Source organism: Podarcis bocagei (assembly GCF_964188305.1).
Source record: "Podarcis bocagei genome assembly, chromosome: 1".
In the NCBI taxonomy this organism is placed as follows: Eukaryota; Metazoa; Chordata; class Lepidosauria; order Squamata; family Lacertidae; genus Podarcis; species Podarcis bocagei.
The window spans coordinates 75,550,892-75,571,353 of record NC_138125.1 but is presented as its reverse complement, the minus strand read 5'-3'; the positions used below and the strand labels follow the sequence as shown (position 1 = coordinate 75,571,353).

Sequence of the window (20,462 nt, the reverse complement as noted above, 5' to 3'; positions counted from 1 at the left end):
TATTATTGTGGGTTAGGAGTTGTTTAAGATTGGGTGGCTGTCTGTAGGCAATGAAAGGTCTTCCTCCCAGAGCTTGAGAAAGAGAACTGTCATTGTCCAGGAGAGGAGGCCTTTTCCTGTAAGACCTATTACAGTCGTTAAGAGTCGTCAACAGGCTCATTCCAGCTATCTGCCAATCTCCCATTCCCACCACCCTTCTGAGTAATACCCCTCCCCACCTTCTCACTATATAGAAGGATCTGGCAACTTCTGTTTCAGTGTATCTGAAGAAGTGTGCATGCACATGAAAGCTTATACCAAGAACTAACTTAGTTGGTCTTTAAGGTGCTACAGGAAGGAATTTTTTTATTTTGACTATGGCAGACCAACACGGCTACCTATCTGTAGATGTAAATTATGTTGTTGATTACGTTGATAACTGATATAGCTAATCAAGGGAACATCATCAATAGTGTTATGATAAGGCTGACACTAGTAAATCAATTTATTCTTTTTAAGCTAATAATTTTGTTTGTATTCTTATTTTTTCTATTCTGTATTTTTTAAATATATTTTTTGAATTGCTGGTGCAATTCCCTGAACTATATATTATTTCAGCATTCTCCAGCTTGGAGAATATTATAATGCATGGTTTACACTCATGGTTTCAGGTACCTTTAGACAGATTAGGCTTGGGGAACAACACATTTGTGTGTGTTGCCCAAAGTAAACAAGAAAAGTAGGCTGACTAATTTCACAATCATCAACAAATGTGTGTTATGTCTTGCGCAGGAGGGGTTCAAATGTTTCACTCACATTGGACATGTGCACTCCAGGCTGTTCTGAGCAAGGGTTTGGCTATATTATGTCCCCAAAGGAAGAGTCAGCTCGAGAATACCTCCAGACGGCATCAAACGTTCTCACTGAGGAGGAGCTACACCAGAAAGCATTAGATTCTTTTGTACTCCAGACAGAGTTTTTTGTGAGTATCTTGATAATCTGGGTTTGTAAGAATCCAGCCAATGGCTCATCTCATCCAGCATCCTGTTCTCACAGACAGCTGGGAGAAACCCACAGTCAGGATTCAGGCACACAAGCACTCTCCCCTCCAGCAACTGGTACTCAGAAGCATTCCTGCCTCCAACCACGGAGGTAGATCATAGCCATCATGGCTAGTTGGCCACTGAAGGCCCTCTCCTCCATGAATTCGTCTAATCCTCTTTTAAAGCCACCCAAGTGGGGGACCATCGCTGCCTCCTGTGGGAGCTGTTTCCATAGTTTGACCATGTACTGCATGAATGCCCACCAACATTCAGATTCATTGATATCCCCAAGGTCCAATGTTATGAGAGAGGGAGAAAAAGTTTTCTCTGCCCACTTTTCTCCAGGCTTGTGGTTTGTTTCACTCCAAACAAGCAACAAGCTATATTCAAGGTATGTTCTTGGTTTACCACTTGTGGTTTGTTTGGGGGTGGCTTGCCCATTCATGCTTAGCCGTCGATTGACTTAGCCTTATATGTGAACCAGGCCAATGGGTTCTGCACAAATGGACAAGAATTACAGTCCAGCAAGTGCAAAGTACTGACCTATAATAAAATAAATTACATGAGAAGTCACGCTACCTCCCCAGGAAGAGCCTTTTCTGTGCTGCAGCTCATCTACTGCTTCCATATCTTAGGGATCACATCTTTGAGCTAATTTCATTGCTGCCACTACTTCACATTCAAAGGAAAACAACAGGATTCTGCTTCTTCCTGTCCCTTCAGAATCTGTTAATGGCTCATATTGTGTATCTTTCAACAGGAAATTCCGATGAACTTTGTTGATCCAAAGGAATATGATATTCCAGGTTTGGTCCGAAAGAATCGCTACAAAACAATTCTCCCAAGTAAGCACCATAGCCACGTTACAGCTGTTCGTCAAGCTGAAGTTTCTTGCACTGTGTGATATTGAAGTGTGTGAAATTGCACATGATTGTGAGCTTTTAAAAAACACTTGAAAGACGATGGAATAAGCTTTGCTATCCTTGTGCTTGATATTTTTTTATGCCACTTTCATTCATGGATTCTCTTGATGTGCAGCAGGGGGTAAGTGAGGCCTCTGACAAAAAGCCAGCTGTATCTCTGAAGTGGCCACATCAACAAGTAAATGTAGTTTCCGATTGGCCAGGCAGAACCACTGAGTAACAAGGATCTTCCACAAAGTACTTTCTTATGCCATCGGTCTTTTTACTTGGGAAGCTGCCTTATACCACCTCAGGCCTATGGGTCCAGCTAGCTCAGTATTTTCCACACTGACTGATAGGGGCTCCACAGGGTTTCAAGCAGGAGTCTTTTCCTAGGGACACCAGGGATTGAACCAGCAGCATTCTGCGTGCAAAGCATTTGCTCTGCCACTGAGCTTTAGTCTAACCTTGCGTTGCCTCTTCTTGCTGGCAGCTGCTTTTCAAGGTCTTACACAAAGGTTTCTGCTGTCAGAAACCCTTTAACTAGAGACAATTGAATTGAATTGTGTGTGTCTTCTACATGCAAACATCTGGGCTGTATGCTGTTTGCTTTTACCCCTTTTTCATACAACAGAGTCGGCCCTACAACCTACTTAGTTATTTGCAACTTCTAAAGACCTTTTGAATAATACAGAAACTGAAAGCCGAAAGCCTTGCTGATGTTTGGTATGAACCCCCCCCCCCACACACACACATAACTGACACAATATAATCAGTTCATTTTTATTATTTTAGAATCATAGAATCATAGAGTTGGAAGAGACCACAAGGGCCATCGAGTCCAACCCCCTGTTTTTCTCGTTTCTACCTTGGTATATACAGATGATTGAGGGATCGTGAGGAGGACGCCTGATTTTCATTTTGTTTAGTTAGGCACATGCAAGGGTAGGTCTGAGTGGTTTGTAATGATTTCATTGGAACTTGGGCAGCACTGCAGCAAATCCTTGTGCCAGCGTACTGGTAAGATTGCTGGTAATGGAGAGGTCTTGGCAAGCTTTCGGATTTCTTTGGGAGAGAAGGAGATTTTGCAGAGGAAGGTCAACATTGCTAGCCTCTGTAACTTTGCATGGTACTTTCACAAAAGCAAGGGGCAGGGAGCTTTTTGCCCCAAGGAACATACAGTCTGAAATAGGATACAGAAGAGAAAGGGGAAGTATGTGTAGCAAGGGATAATGGTTACCAAAGCCTGTGCCTTCCTCTTGCCATGCTCCCAGTGTTTCTTCTGCTGCAAAGCCAGCCTGCACAGTCCCACACAACCACCTGCCAATCAATCTGTTGCTATATCTGTGTGAGCTGCGTGTCTTGAGGAGGACAGGGAGAGGCCATGAAGGACGGCTCTAAGCCGTATGTGTGCATGTGGCTCTGAGGACTTGGTCTATTTCAGTTAAACTCGACATCCTTTTCTTATTGCAGCTTCATATTCAAGGACAGCAATCACTTGATTAGTAAAGTTGCCTGCAAAGTGGAATGTGTTGCTTTTGAGGAAGGAGAAATATTCAAGGTTGTCTAAAACAGATGTTCACTCTAGTTAAAATGAAAGGTAAACAGGCACTTAACTTAATGATCAGTTGCCTGCAACTCTACAGTTAATTGCAGTTACTGAAAGAAATGATAATAGTCTTTAATTCAGCTAATTTATATTTCTTTTGTAGGAAATATCTTTTGCAGATTTACAAATTTGTTGTGGAATTCTGAAAAAACCCCAGAAAGAATCAGCGTCTTTTGAGGAAGCTGGTTGCCTGCTTTATGTTCTTGTCTCAAAAGTGCCAGCCTAAATGGATGAAAATGGCCAATTTCAAAGAGGCCCAAATCCAAGCTCCATCCTCTAAAAGGTTCCAGAATTCTAGTGCAAAGGAACACCTCTGCCTTTGCACTGGTACTGGGACCAAGCCTGCCCACTGTAGTAGCAAGCCATCATGGCTGACACCAGTAAAAAGCCTCTGTGCCAGAGCAGCAAGAAAATAAATAGCATTTTTTAAAAAAACTGGAGAAAGAGGCAGTGTCACAAAGGCATTGTAATGGGTGCAGAAGTAGCCTGCTTCCCCAGCATTGGTGCAATGTTGCTGTCCATATGGTCTGCTTACTGCTATAAGATGTAGTGATGTATTTTTGCTTTAGATGGCTTTATGAATCCATGGTGGATAGATCTGTCAATAGCTACTAGCCATGATATCTAAATGGAACACCTGCATTCTTCTGAGGTAGTATGCCACTGGATACCAGTTCCTCTGGGTGCATTCAAGTCATACCTGGGCTTCTCAGAAGCATCTGGATGGCCGCCTGGGGGAAGCAGAGTAGACTTACCAAGGCTTTTGATCTGATCCGCCAGGGCTACTGCTACATTTTTAGGATCAAATCTTTGGATGATTTGACATTGCCACAGTGTTTCTTACCAAGGGTTCGTTGCCCATTATTTTTCTGCGGTCGTGGACAGCTGTGCAGTTCATAGAGTACAGAAGGGTATCATGCTTCCTTGTAGCACATAACTCTTAGACTATTGCTTTGGTTTTCCAGATCCTCACAGCAGAGTGTGCCTTACCTCAGACGATCAAGATGATCCCCTGAGCTTTTACATCAATGCCAACTACATCAGGGTAAGAGCTAAGCAATCCTGAAGGGTTTTCCGCGTAAGTGGGTTTCAATTATTCATGAACAGCTGCAAAATTCAATAGATCACCATTCCCACCCCAAAACACACCTTGTAGTCTTTAAAAACACTTGCAATTGTTTTGGATACCAGCTGTTGTTACTTCAGTATCAGAGAATGACACCAGCCCTCTTTACTGTCCCTAAGGACATTTCCCTGGTTCATATAGGCCCTGCACTTGAACTTGGAGCTTATTTGGTAGCAGTTGACACAACTCAGAGAACTTATATATGAGCTGTAGGCTCCATCTACTCCTGGCTCCGAGCCAGACCCTGATCTGGGCAGATGCTTACATATCCTTCCTCCTTCTTCCCACAAGTAACCTCATGCAGCTATCTAGCTACTTCAACAGCAGCTCTGAAGCTTCTGCCTGGCATTTCTTCTGCTTTGTCCCTGTGGGTCAAGGGTGGTTCTGGGAGCCAGCCAGGAACCTGTGGAGACCTTTGGTGGGGATGTCTGGATCCAGCAGTTCAGAAGGGCTGTTGGTGGTGTGGAAATCTTGCTCCCCTTGCACCTTCTCCAAGGAGACCTCAGATTTCAAGGCCTGGGCAGTGCTGAACCCTGAGGGTCTAACACAGCTCTTGGGCTCCAGCAAAACCAAAAAGAGCATAATCGAGCTTGGTTTAACCATGCTTCTTGCATAGCATAAATGCTTCCATTGCCATAGCAACCATTGCTGCTTGTATAAATTGAAGTTGTGCCTTCTGTCCTTGGCTTGTGTGTGGTGGTGGGAGGTGGGAGAAAGAGTGCACTAGCACATTTATTTTTGATTTGCTAAGTGTCCTTGGGTAAAAGACTGGAGAACTGAGGTCTGTGCACAGCTCAACACTAATGAACCCTTGTTGCTTTGTTGGCAGGGCTATAGAGGAGAAGAAAAGGTGTACATTGCTACTCAGGGACCCATAGTTAATACTGTCAGTGATTTCTGGAGAATGGTGTGGCAGGAGCGTTCTCCAATTATTGTCATGATTACCAATATAGAAGAGATGAATGAGGTAATGCTGAGTCTCTGCTCTTTATCCCATGTTGTAATTGATGTTTCCACAGTGGATGCCTGAGCCACGGGAAATGATTGAATAAAATATGGTTCCATTCATGAAGCTAGTTTGCTTTGTAAATTACCTCAGTACTCATGGTTTGGAGTGCTTTAAAAAGGCGTGATGAGCAAAACATCAGCACACATGTAAGCCCCATCCCAACATTGAAGAAGGTGAATAATACATTTGTTACTTGTTTGTTGTGAGATTGAAATGACTTTCCCAAAGGCAATGGATGCTGTGTTTTCCCAGCACTTAATTATGTTATTAGGGAAGTATGATTTCTACCCTTATAGCGCTCCAGTTGCAAGGATGAATGCTGATTAGAAATGGTCGCTGATCCCCGCTTCTCGGGTGGGCAGTGCTTGCAGTCCAGCCCAGCTCAGCAGGACATGGGAGGAAGAGGGTGATCCCTCCCTCCTTTGCAGCAGTCCTGGCCACGGAGGATGCTGGGCTTGCCCACCAAAACCTATAATTTGAATGGGCTAGTCACAGCCTTCAGGGTGGGAAGAGCATCAGCACTGGACCAGAGGGAGCAAAGCGTCTCTCTGGCCCAGCACTGCAGCTTAAAAGGCCAGCTGCACTCTCTTCAAGCGGTGCAGTCAGTGGCAGATCAACCCGCTCACCCACCGAGTAATTGGGTCTGTTGATCCTTGTTCATAAACTTGCTTTGGATGCATATGGTCACTATATTCAGGGCCAGGAAGGAATTTGCCTGGAAACAAATTTAGACCATCTGGGGTTTTTGCCTTCCTCATAGGAATCACCACGACTGTTGGTAGATAAGGTATTGGGTTGAATCCTGTAGTCTTATTTCTGGAAGGGGATGAAGTGGTTCGTCACCCCCTTCCCCTTCAGCAGGTGCAATATCTCAGGGTCCTCCAATAAAGGAATCTAGGTGGAAGTTCTGTCCTGAAGCCTATAGGAGAGCAGATGGGCCATAGAACTTCCAGAGGGCAGCTTAGAGGACCAGCTTAGTTGACTCACGTCTTGAGGCACGATCCTGAAAATCTCCAGCCAACAGGCAGGAGTATCAACCAGAAAGAACACCCAATGCCTAAGCCAAACCTACCTGCATCTGTAATCAATAATGTTGTAGCCATTTTCAATCCAAGAACTTTGTTGTGCCCTTTTGTCCACCAGTTCTCGCCTCATTCCTTCCCGTGCCCTAGTTTCTCTGGATGGGGTGCTGAAGAAGGCATCATCTATGACTGGGTTAGGTATTCCTCCTGCCCAGGAGAGGCAGGGAACCTTGTGATCAGCATTTATGTAACAACCTGGTTGTGTTTATGTCTCTCCATTTTAGCTCTTTGCCTCATCCAGGACAGAGCTCTGACTCTGCTCTTGTTTTGCTTAATCTCTTCCTACATTTCTTTAGCACATTTTTCTTTTCCATACCCAATTCTCTTTTCCTTAATTTTTTTAAAGCTATTTCTCTCTCTTCTCTGCCATTTCCTCTTCTCCTTCCTTTCCTACTCAGCTCCCTAGTGGTAATTCCACTACACACCATTGTTCATGTCACATGGGATAACAGTGTGACTGTTCCAGATCCTAGCCAAGCCACCTTTATAGAGTTGATACTTATCAGCAGATATGATCTACTCTATAGGATCCTCCAATCTCTCTGTCGCATGGAGCTCCTGGAAGGTTCCCCTCAAGTTGGGAGTCCCAACCTACTTTGGAGGGTGAGATCAAATCTCTTGCTATGTGGGATTCTGTGCTAGCAAGGGTAGGGTAGGTATCAAAGCTGTTCACATGCTTATTTACCTCTCCTGGGGTAACAAGGACTTGCTCCATTCATGGGTGGGTGCCTCACTTACCCATCTGGATAAAAGTACACAGTGAGTACCCAAACTTACATTTCCCTCCCCTTAAAGTGAGCTGCCTCCAAGTTCTGCTGTCACTGATGTCATTTTCCCGACATCTGTTTTGCTTCCAGGTTAGCAACTGGGCAGTTGACACCCCTTAGGAGTCTGGATTTAACCCTGTTGTTTCTAGCTGCTGCTATTTCTACTTGAGGCATTGGCATATTGCAGTATGGATTGCTATGCAAAACCTAGCTGAGCAACTGTTTGACTTAATCGGTTTGATAAATTCTGTGAATCTGTGAATCAATTCTGTGGGCAAAAGAGCTTAATAGATCACAGTCAGCTACCATTTTTCTTCCAATCTATCCACCACAACTTGTATCTGCAGTGCTACTTGGATGTTACCAAGGAGATAGGAAAGATGTGCAACTTAACGGCACATGCGCGCTCACTTTCATTAATCACAAAAGTCTAGTAAATGCCATCAGTCTCTGTACTAACAAAAGATATGATTGAGCGCAATGTTTCATTGATACCTCTTATTTCAAGAATAAAATCATGCCATGAGACTCTGATATAAATATAGGCTACAGTCCCCTTCTTGTTAGCATCCCTGCTCTGATGTTTCTCTCCCCCCACCCCTGCCAGCTTCAAATTATTATATGAACACTATGTCTTAAAAATGTGTTGACGCAGAGCTGAAACCTTTGTTATGCCATGATGCTTGAGAAAGAGTCTTTGTGTTCCTGCTATATACGTTCAATAATGCAAGGATTAGTGGCTCACTATTCCAGCACTTTTGTCAGGTCTAATCTGAACTGACAGACAGCCCACGGAAATGTGTGGGTGTTCTTCATTTCAGCTGCTTGGAGTCTGAGCTATAGATAGTTACTAGCACATTTGTCAGTTTTTACAATGGATGAGTGCTATTGTAGCATGGAGGGACTGCGTCGAGGCGGGGGAACAGAATTGTGAAAATTTGACTCATGAAATGGTAGTGACAAATTTTCCCACTGGTGTAAACCGGTGGTGCGGCTTACATGCAAAGGTGCAGCAGCAGTGTATGCTAAAGAAAAATGTGGATATTCTGTATTATCTCCGTTATTTAACTTTTATTTGGCCTCCGTTCATTACATTTATCCTGGAGGCCTAGACAGTTCCTTTGCAAGAAACCATGTGGGGGGTCCATCATTTTATGAGTTCCCCCTTGCAAATGGCACTGAGTCATGAATCATGGGTAGAAATGCTCATAAGGTTATGGGCATGGCTCATATGGCACCTTTACCAAGCAGTGTGGTTGAAACATATAAGATTTGCCATAAGAGTACAAATATACCTTAAAGACTGAGATGAACAAACCATACAACCCTGAGATAGAAGGTAGTTGTTGTTTTTTAGGTGTTTAGTTGTGTCCGACTCTTTGTGACCCCATGGACCAGAGCACGCCAGGCACTCCTGTCTTCCACCGCCTCCCGCAGTTTCGTCAAATTCATGTTGGTAGTTTCGAGAACATTGTCCAACCATCTCATCCTCTGTCGTCCCCTTCCTCTTGTGCCCTCAATCTTTCCCAACATCAGGGTCTTTTCCAGGGAGTCTTCTCATGAGGTGGCCAAAGTATTGGAGCCTCAGCTTCAGGATCTGTCCTTCCAGTGAGCACTCAGGGCTGATTTCCTTAAGAATGGATAGGTTTGATCTTCTTGCAGTCCATGGGACTCCTCCAGCACCATAATTCAAAAGCATCAATTCTTAGGCGATCAGCCTTCTTTATGATCCAGCTCTCACTTCCATACATCACTACTGCGAAAACCATAGCTTTAACTATACGGACCTTTGTCGGCAAGGTGATGTCTCTGCTTTTTAAGATGTTGTCTAGGTTTGTCATCACTTTTCTCCCAAGAAGCAGGCGTCTTTTAATTTTGTGACTGCTGTCACCATCTGTAGTGATCATGGAGCCCAAGAAGGTAAAATCTGTCACTGCCTCCATTTCTTCCCCTTCTATGGAGGCAGTGACAGATTTTACCTTCTTGGGCTCCATGATCACTGCAGATGGTGAAGGTAAAGGAACCTTTATGTCTCTTGATAACTGAGTGAGATACTGAGGGATACTGAGGGTACCGCCGGAGCGGTACCTTTTTATCTACTTACACTTTGACGTGCTTTCAAACAGCTAGGTTGGCAGGAGCAGGGACCAAGCAATGGGAGCTCACCCCGTCACAGGGATTCGAACCACCAACATTCTGATCGGCAAGTCCTAGTCTCTGTGGTTTAACCCACAGCACCACCCGCGTCCCTCATTCTGCTCTAGCAGACACTAATTCAATCTGAATGAGATCAGGTTTTGGCTACAAATTCTGGCCATTTTGGTTTGTATGCTTCTGCGCACACACACACCCCACCCTGCTTTACGCAATATCCGGCCTGAAGAAGAGTCCTGCAAAACCCAAAACCTTGCCCCCTATTTTGTGACAGATTGATTGATCCTTAAAAAAGTTGTTATTGTAGATTTTGGAGTTATGTCACTTATTTTGCTTTTTAAGTGTACTTTTTTTTAGTACAGCAAAGTCACTCCTGTGCCAGCCGATAACTTATTTTATATGTATGGTTTATATTTTTTTCAGAAATGTACAGAATACTGGCCAGAAGAACAGGTTACCTATGAAGGAATTGAAATCACAGTTAAAAGAGTTATACAAGCAGACGATTACCGGTTAAGGCTTATTACCCTTAAGGTAAGATCACTCAGGTATATGTGGAGCTGCATGAAAAAGGCCTTTCCAGGGTTGCTCATAAAGTTGCCACTTTTATATCCAGCCTATAAAACACAGCTGAAACACCACTTTTCATTACTGCACTGATTATGTGTCTGTCTGGTTTCCAACCATGTAAGCAATATAGTAATGAAAGCAGTCAGGTATTTTAGATTGAATGTGTGCAGCTCAAAGACTTTCCAGCCACTTGTGCTCATCCAGTGGAAGAATTCTGTGAGTCATTCCACACAATTCTAGCACCGGTCATTTATTACGGCATGCTTGCTCAGTAAATGTTCCTTATGTACATTGACTAGCCTCTAAATGCAGGAATCACCAGCCTGGCACCCACAGGCATTGCATTGGTGGGCCTTACAATGGGGGGTGGGGGTGGTTCGGAAACAGCAGGCCCTTCCTTCAGCCATAGGGGGGATTTTCTGAATTATGTGGGTAATTCAGAAATTACTTGGACAGAGAGGAAGAGATGTATGTGTGGTCTGTTTGCATGTGTGGTCTGTGTGAGAGGCAGCAAGGTGTGTATGGCTATGTCAATGTGAAGTTATAGTGTGTGTGTGTGTGTGTGTGTGTGTGTGAGAGAGAGAGAGAGAGAGAGAGAGAGAGAGAGAGAGAGAGAGTGCGTGCCCCATAGTCCGTATGGGTGTGGTGAGTGTATTCCTGTGCTCTGTGTGCAATAGTGGGTGTGGTATGCCTACCTTGTGTATTTTTCCTGGTCCTGGGGAATGCTCTCTGTTGGTAAACAGCAACAGCAGCAGCAGCAGAAGCAGTATTGTGTGTCATGGAGATGTGTCAATATTGTGTGATCTCCACAATCAGGACCATTAGGACACAGGTGACTTCCTACAGCATGCATGAGGTTGTCAGGAGGAGGTAGATATGACAGCTACCACAACACTTTCTTGAAATTGGAAATGTGTTTGCTGGTCCAATAAGGTTTGCAACCCCTGATCTAAATGTATGGCTTTAGAATAACAGCGGTGCTTGCACTATCCCATTCCAACATTTTTAGATTCCCCTTTGTCCCTTCTATTCAGTGTGCTTCACTAGCTGCAAAAAACGGGCAGAGGATTTTTTCTTAGCAACAAAAACCAGGGGTGGTTTATCAAAATGTTTTGAGGATGGAAGTGAAGACTGAGAGTTTCAAGAGAGAGCTCTAGAACAACAACCACCTGTTTAATTTTATCTTATTTACCTCTCAAAGATCTCAGTAAGGATTTTGTTCTCAGTTGTACAGTGGTACCTCGGGTTACATATGCTTCAGGTTACAGACGCTTCAGGTTATAGACTCTGCTAACCCAGAAATAGTACCTCGGGTTAAGAACTTTGCTTCAGGATGAGAACAGAAATGGCGCAGCAGCAGCAGAGTGGCGGAGGTGGGAGGCCCCATTAGCTAAAGTGGTGCTTCAGGTTAAGAACAGTTTCAGGTTAAGAATGGACCTCCGGAACGAATTAAGTTCTTAACCTGAGGTACCACTGTATTTCAAAAAGCCATTATTATTATTATTATTATTTATTAATTATAGCTCATTAAGCTTGGTTTCCTTCCACTGTAACCTAAAGTCTACTGAGCCTTTTGTCGGTAAAGATTTGGGGGTCTTTTAAAGGATTTATAAAAGAGAAGTTGGATACAGTGTTGTTTTGTTGGAAGGTTTTAAGTGGTGTTAAAGACCAAACTACTTTTTCAGCTGCCAACTATAATGCTTAATTTATCTTTATGTGTTCTCTGACTGAGTAACAGACATCACAGCCTGACCTCCTGTGACCTGTTGCACTGGAAGCAAAGTGTTCAAGGCCACTTCTATTTGTGCTTCTGTTCGTAAATGTTTGTAATGTTGTTGGGCCAGGGGCATGAGCAGGTATCCAGCTGCATAATGTCTGCAGTTGGGTGTCTTCAGTGCTGTTGTGCCACAAAGGCTCCTTCCAGCACCATCTTTGGTACAAATGGTGCTACATAGGACTCTTGCCCAATGCCATACAGAGCAACCAAGTGCAATCAAGATCCTTTCTCCCTCTTCTGCCAGCAACCAGCATAAGCGTAATTTAATGACATATGGAGATTCATAAAACAGTAAATCTTCCACACTTCCCATAAGCAACATCTTCTGTCATAGTTAAATGATTTGTACAGTTGGAGTATTAAGTGTTGGTGGTTTCAGTTTCTCTCTGGGTTTTGTTTACTAAATCCAAACTTCACTGGTCAAAATGCTTAGTGCTATGTATTTCCTTCAGGCCATTCCCACACATCAGAACGCCTAAAAATCAACTGCCCTCCAATAGTTATTAATGATTTCAACTGATTTAAAGTTTAAGATCATAAGAAGAGCCTGCTGGATCAGGCCAATGGCCCGTCTAGTCACAGTGGCTGAAAGTTTGTCTGTGGGAAACCAGCAAGCAGGATTTGGGCACAAGAGTCCTCTCCCCTCCTGTAGTTTCCAGAAACTGGAATTAAGTTAAATCATTTAAGCTGGTCTTGTTGATTTAAGTTTTAGTACTAAATGTTGCTTTTCTTGGGCCCTTCCATAGATGCATATATTTGAAAGTAACTGTTTAGCACAGTGTAAAAATTCCCCATCAATGCCTAAAAGGTTGAAGCAAACATTCCATTGACCTCTTGTTCCAATCGGGCACAAGATTAAGCAGCCATAAAGTGAAGCTGGCTGAGTTAATTAGCATGCCTGAAAACTGAGCAGCATATCTGTTGATTCAACAGGGGTATTATTATTATTATTTTGAAAAAGAAAGCTTTATGTCTTACGCTTTCACAGAGAGTGACATGTGGTATGTGCAGTTAGAAATAGCTTTCTGTCTATTAGGTTATAAATATGATATATTTCCATTTATGTTCCCAATATTATTAGGAACATAATTATATTTTGAAAACAGCTCTTCAGTTTGCTAAATAGCAGCAAGAAAGTATGACCTCTGAAAAATGTAAATTGCCTACATTGCCAGCATAGTATTGCAAGCCTTAATTTTACTCTGATGTCATAATTTAGTCCAGGAGGCCATCTCAGGATAGCAGCAGAGTCAGTGTGGCTTTGCCAGCAATTGGCGTTAATTGTATATTTAAAGTTGTTTATATACCATTCATGAAAGATAGCTGCAAAGATATTGTTGCAGTTTGCAATTTTAAATAAAGCAACACATCATTAAATCTGGGCAAAAAGACAGGAAAATATATAATTTTCAATAATAATAATAATAATAATTTTGGAATAAGAAGACTACATAGCACAACAGATCCTTATGCATCCTTGGGGAGAATAATGTAGCTTTAAGATAGGTTAAATAGTTCATCTTTATATTTAATTTTCTATCTTGTTATCAGCCCTTATTACACAAATCCCCTTTGAGAAGGGTTAGTAAACTGCATACCCCAAGAAAATGTTTTTTAAAACTCATTAGGGAGTCTCACCTTTTGGAAAATACCTTTTCTGGTTGCCTGTATAAATCTCTTTATAACTCTCTTATAGAAGGGTGAAGAAATAAGAAATCTGAAACACTACTGGTATACTTCTTGGCCAGATCAGAAGACTCCTGATCAAGCACCAGCCCTGTTGCAGCTGGTTCAGGAAGTGGAAGAGGCCACACAGTGTGCAGAAGAACAGAATGCTCCAATCATAGTTCACTGCAGGTAGCTTAATTATGCATGGTTAAACCACCATGAAGAGAGAGGAAAGAACATGGGAAGTTTTAAGGAAGTTGTCTTGTGTTAAAGTAACCTTCTCTCGCAATGCTGATCTAGAGAGTTCAGGTATCTGAAGAAGTGTGCATGCACACAAAAGCTCATACCAATAACAAATTTAGTTGGTCTCTAAGGTGCTACTGGAAGGAATTTTTTTATTTTGTTTTGACTATGGCAGACCAACACGGCTACCTACCTGTAACTAGAGAGTACAATTTATGCATGACCCACCTCCTGTGAAGTTCTGCTTTTAACTACTGTTCTGTTAGCCTATGTCAGGTAAGGTAGTGAGGAAGCATCTCTTGCTTCTAATTTGGCACTGGAACTTCAAAGAGAAGCCCCCCCCCCAAAAAAAAACCCCAAACAGAAGCATGGCCCCAGAAGCCTTTATGATGTGAAAACCTTATACCGACATTTTCACTTGAGTTTGTGCTGGAAGTGACCTGACTCTTTTATTGTCCCCATCTGCTGTGCAGATGGAATGGAAAACAGCGTGGGTTGCTTAATTAACCATGCAATGTGGGGAAACAGTCAGTTTAAAAGGGGGGGGTAGAGATAGGCTCATTTAATTCTTTTTCCTAGGCTGGCAGTGACCCGGTTTCTGAGGTGAAGCTGCAGCCATTTCCCCCACCCCAATTCTGCCACTCATTTTTTGTAATGACATCCAGGTGACATTGAAGGAGTTTGCAGGTGAATCAACATTATACACATGTGTGTGCACACACAGAGAGAGATATATAGGGAAAATTATGCAAATTTGACCTTCTCATATATCATTCTCTAGGTGGAGTCCTGGGGTCACATGGTACATTCAATACATAGTGGACAGGAGTTCTCCTCCACTGTGAGAATTGCCCGGTTAGCATATGAACTGGATTCATATGAAGTGACTCATAGTCTCTGGGAAAGTCGCTGTTAATATTGAATGATCTATGTGCGTGAGCGAGAGGGAAGGAGAGAGAGATCAAGATCATCTTTATCCTAGTAAAAATTCATAGCTTTGTTCTTGGGCTTTCCTGGGCTTGTTCACAGTAGAAAATGGCAGACTTGCTTTTTAAATAAAAATAAATACTAAAATAGATTTTGATTTTTTTATGAACATCATAAGAACAGCCAAGCATGCATGGAAAATGAGCAGAGATCAGCTATCATAAATTATACATCAAAATGAAAGACTAGTTAGTGTTCTCATACAAAATAAATTCAGGGTCTGATAACATAAGTTCCTTTTTTTTATACCGCTGGACTTCGGCAGGCAGCAGGGAACATTCCTATTTTAAAGCAGATACCCTTTTTGATACGGTTACAGAAAGAGTCCATAATTGACCATATATAATGAACAATCATTTAATGTCATGACACTAGACGGAGAAATTTTAAAACCAAATATGAGCATTCCTTGTACAGCAGGGAACTGGCCTGGGGGAGTGGAAACCAATGAGATCCTGGTGGCCTTAAATGTACTGTGCTGTATCAATGCACAAATATCAGTATGCCAAACCTCTTAAAGTAATCTTAAAAGTATATCTGCATAATATAGCAAAATCAGTTTTCTAAAACAGCTTTTTGCCAGAATTCTCAGTTTATCCTGTGTTCACAAGTGCTGTGTCAATGTATCGTAACAGAATGCTATTTTATCCAGACTCCTAGCTGTCCAGTTTTGATGGTCCTCTTGTCCAATGCCCTTATCCCAGCCATTCAGATACATTTTGTAACTTGTTTAAATGAGGAAAGTACAGCTGCAAAATGCATGTAGCAACTGTCCTTAAAATAATACTCCATTATACAACATGCTTTGTCACTTTTGCTTCTCATTTTTCATTAAAATAATTTTAAAATAATAAATAGAATTTATCACTTGCTGTCACCCATAAATGCAATACAAGAACAACTCTGGTCAATAACCAAAGATTAACCTGAAGAACAATATTGTTGCAGTGTTATAGATCAGGGGATCTTTTATTTTATTTTGGTGGTGGTTGGTGGGAATCAAATCAAATCTTGTGTCCTGTATACATCTCTATAGAGGTGGATGAAAAGACTGCCCACAAGTAGCATTTCTTTATTTCCCCCGAGGGCACAGCTGGTGGCCAAAATTATCTAAGTGACAATGAATGAAAATCCATTTGAGATGCTACCGGCACTTCTTGAGACCTGCAAAATGGGAAAAGCTCTTGGACTGAGGAGTAATTGTTATTTGCTGCTTCCATTATTTAAAGTGACATGTTGACATATCAAGCCTGACAGAAGCCAGATGGCTCACCTAACATCTGTCTGGCATTGCACCCTGTAACATTTTCCTCCAATCTATGTGGTAATCTTTCACTGAATATATATATGGCTGATGGTTAGAACATTATTTTCTGTCTTTTTCATTTCCTCAAATAAATGAGAACTGCTTATTCTGGACAAGGAAAACATCTTATTAAACTGTCTCTCTGCATACCAGATTCTCACAAACTCTCCTTATGGGGTACACAGAGGTTATGCCAACTGAGTTTCCACATATTCTGTAATGGTGGGGGCACAAACAAACAAACAAACAAACAAACAAACAAACAAACAAACAAACAAACACAGACACACCCCTTGCTTAATGGTTTAGGGCCAATTAAATACATGTAAGACGCAAGTACACTCTGATTAACTGAGTCTTCTTATCTGTTACTGCTTTCTTCAAACCACACTTACCAAAGTAAAAAAACCAGCTACTTAAAATTTAAAAACCTATTGCAGACCTAGGTATAGTTTCTGCCCACATTCTGGGCTGGCTGGCTGGCTTGCAGTGTTAAACCACAATTTACAATAAACTATGAACGCTTTAGGGACACGGGTGGCACTGTGGGTTAAACCACAGAACCTAGGGCTTGCCAATCAGAAGGTCGGCGGTTCGAATCCCCGCAACAGGGTGAGCTCCCGTTGTTCGGTCCCTGCTCCTGCCAACCTAGCAGTTCAAAAGCACACAGTGCAAGTAGATAAATAGGTACCGCTCTGGTGGGAAGGTAAACGGCGTTTCCGTGCGCTGCTCTGGCTTGTCAGAAGCAGCTTAGTCATGCTGGCCACATGACCTGGAAGCTGTACGTCGGCTCCCTCAGCCAATAAAGCGAGATGAGCGCCGCAACCCCAGAGTCGGTCACAACTTGACCTAACTGTCAGGTCTTTACCTTTATGAACACTTTGTTCTTCCCTTGCTGCTGATTGTGCCATGTGGGGGATGAAACATGATAGAAGGCTTGTCCACATGTTCACCCAGATACAGACAGGTTCAAGCTATCTCAACACACGTACAAGTGCAGGTGCGAAAGTGTACACTTGTTGATTTATGTAGCTCAACTGTTTTGTACAAAGGTACACACACCACACTCGCTGATTGAATGTTACTGGTGAACATTCATAGAGTCTGACTTGCCGTGAGGAGCGATCCTGAGCATGCAGCTTGTTTCTCTCCAGGGCTTTGTACATTTGGCAAGGGTACATCTGAAATACTAAGAGAATGATTGATGCTCTTTCTGAAGATTGCCACCTTCATTTTCTGTTCCTCTCTCTCTGGCCAGTGCAGGGATTGGTAGGACTGGCTGCTTCATCGCCACCAGCATTTGCTGCAAACAGTGGAAGAACGAGGGCGCAGTTGACATACTCAGAACAACCTGCCAGCTACGGCTAGACAGGTGAGAGAATCTTGTATTATTGTCTTTTTCACTTTTTCTTCAAAAAGAAACTCTGGAGACCCAGTGCTTTCTTCTTTTTTAGCATATGAACAGAGTTTGTCTCTTTGGGAAGTATTGCTGCTGTACAAATCATTTATAACAGGGGTGGAGACCTGTGTCTTCCAGGTGCCGTTGGACTATAAACCCCATCATCCCTGACCACTGTCCCATGTGGACTGGGGCTGATAGGAACTGGAGTACTGCAATATCTGTAGAGCTACAGGTTGCCCATCATTGTTGTTTAAAGAAAGTATTAGGGAATAGATACAAGGGCTGGGTTCATGGCTAATGTAAACCAAGGTTTATGAATCAACAATAAGCCATGGCTTACTCATGTGGCTTGTTTGTGGTTGATAAAGCATGACTGAGCCACGGGGCTGGGTTTGGACACTCAAATTAAATCGTAGTTTATAAACCATGGTTTAGCATTTCATGTGAACCAGGTCTTGTACAACAGGAAGGCTCCCCCCTTTTTTTACATTCACTTTTAAGTCTTGCCTTTTGAAATATTGAAACATTTTTACCATTTGATTTTATATATTTTTAAGAAATCTCTTGTTTTTATTCCATTGTAGTTAGTTTAAAAAAAGGAGGGTACATTACAATGACAAATTTGGATATTTCTGAGAAAAAATACAGGAAGCAGCCACACAAGATAAAAACGAAATTACAGACTATTAAGAATGTAATGAACGGTTTTGATGAGAATTAATTACATTTGTATTATTTACAAGTGACAGGTATATTCAGAATGTCAGAAATACTGATTTGATGACTTAAATATGTGATCAGTTTCACTGAAATCACTGAAACATAACTTCAGAGTAAACTTGAACTGTTAAATAGATGAAATTAGTTGGATTCACTGTTACCATGCAACGTGAGCAGGGTGATCTTAGCGAAGTGTAATGTCAATTCAGACTTAGAATAAGCTTAACTGAATATGCAGGGAGAAATTTATAGCTTTGGGGGGGAATATATATTTTATACAGATGTATAGATATGAATACAGATCCCATGAGGGCATTCCTATCTTCCAATTGTAACATGGAAAGTTAATTGGGAACGGATGGACGGATGGACGGGATTAGTGTACAACAGTACTTCAGACATCACTCCTGTAGCTAGATTGCCATCTTGTGGTCATATGTAACCATTTCACCTGTACCAGGAAGGCTATAGAGCAGGCCTAGGCAAACTCGGCCCTCCAGATGTTTTGGGACTACAACTCCTGTCACCCCTAGCTAACAGGACCAGTGGTCAGGAATGATGGGAGCTGTAGTCCCAAAACATCTGAAGGGCCGAGTTTGCCTATGCCTGCTATAGAGATTGTATGAAAGGAAAGCTGATACATGCCTTCAGCTTCAGTAACAGCTCAGAAGTACTGAAAGGACTGGGAACACAGTTGATCCAACACCAGTAGGTGGTGTATAAATAAATACTCGTCTAAATAAAAAAGCAGGCTTGGAATCTACACCATATTTATCTCTTACTTTCCATGAACATTAAAAAGCATATCTTGCTGCTTCACCCAAAAGCCAGGGTGAACCTCACCTGGCTCATCTGACTTCCAAAGAATATAAAATTGTGGGCCGGATACCATATTCTGAATTTAAACATATCACAGAGAATGCATATAGCACTGACAGCAACAGCTCTTGTGCATCGTGAGGGCAAGTAGTCAGAGAGGAGCACTGGTTTTTGTTGATTAGGTTTTAGTTAGCTTCCCAAAGATGCAATCACAGACTGCTGGAACCTTACATCTTACTGTGGCTATACCATGGCTGTCATTATTCTGACTGTATTGGCCAGGTGTAAATAGATTTGGGAAACCTAAAAGCAATTTCCTGTGATCTTTGGCATCTCCGTGATCCATTACCAGTGTGATTATGCCAAGCAGATACAGTGAGATTAATGTTATATTTTGTTATAATTTTTTTGAGAAGCATTTAGCACAGATCCTAGACCTTAAAACTCTGGTATGTTACCCCAGTGATCTTAGATGCAACCCTAGGAACTCAATACCATTACCAATAGGAAGACTATTTAAAACCAGTAGACTTAGGATCAGTTTTTTGTGTTTAGCTCCCCCCACCCCAATTTGTGCTGTGTTATTTTTGTTAATCGTTTTGAGATACACAATGGATATCTGCTTCCAAATCTCCCCCCTCCCCCGCTTCTCTTCCCAGGGGAGGAATGATCCAGACCTGCGAACAGTATCAGTTTGTCCACCATGTCATGAGCTTATATGAAAAGCAGTTTTCTAGAGCAGCAGCAGAGGAATAAAGATTCGTGAAAAATTGTTATGACACAAACCAACAGAACTCTGACCACAAATTGTATGTATTCTAGAGCTGAGAAGACACACGTGGGAATTTCAGAACAGAAGATATTTATTTATAAATATATATATAAATATAATATATATATATATAGTTTTACTTTCAAAATGCTTTATTTTGCATTTAAGAGCTAAGATACCGCTTTTCTTCAACATATGACAGGACATCATCTTCACCCCCCAAAAGGCCTATTTATACTGTAAATAAGATCAGTAGCTTCATTTATTACAAAATTTTAAAACATCATTGTCAGATTTGCTATTTTAAAAAACGAATTACAAAATTGCTACTAGATCCAAATACAGTGCAAAAGTCTTTGATAAATGTATTGCTAAAGTCTGTAATGTATGTTTACTAAGCTTGAAAAGTAACTTTTTTGCCTTTTTTCTGATGGATTGTTTTTACATTTTAAACTACCGGATACTGTGTATATCATAAGACCTTCTGAGTCTGTGCATTAAAGGATTCAAATGGATTCATACTGAAA

General features: G+C 41.9%; 1 protein-coding gene across 13 annotated transcripts in view; it reads left to right on the top strand.

The window, feature by feature from the left end:
- PTPN5 (protein tyrosine phosphatase non-receptor type 5) overlaps positions 1–20,462 on the top strand; it is a 67,598-nt gene extending 47,136 nt beyond the window's left edge. For 11 of the 13 annotated variants that reach the window (XM_081202273.1, XM_081202271.1, XM_081202267.1 and 8 more), the window contains 8 exons: positions 772–961; positions 1,783–1,867; positions 4,499–4,578; positions 5,489–5,626; positions 10,095–10,205; positions 13,715–13,875; positions 17,481–17,594; positions 19,823–20,462. In XM_081202273.1, the coding sequence (XP_081058399.1) occupies positions 772–961; positions 1,783–1,867; positions 4,499–4,578; positions 5,489–5,626; positions 10,095–10,205; positions 13,715–13,875; positions 17,481–17,594; positions 19,823–19,919 (976 nt within the window). In that variant the 3' untranslated portion in view covers positions 19,920–20,462. The remainder of the gene's footprint in view (positions 1–771; positions 962–1,782; positions 1,868–4,498; positions 4,579–5,488; positions 5,627–10,094; positions 10,206–13,714; positions 13,876–17,480; positions 17,595–19,822) is intronic. The other 2 variants (XR_014010188.1, XM_081202265.1) reach the window with 2 other exon arrangements.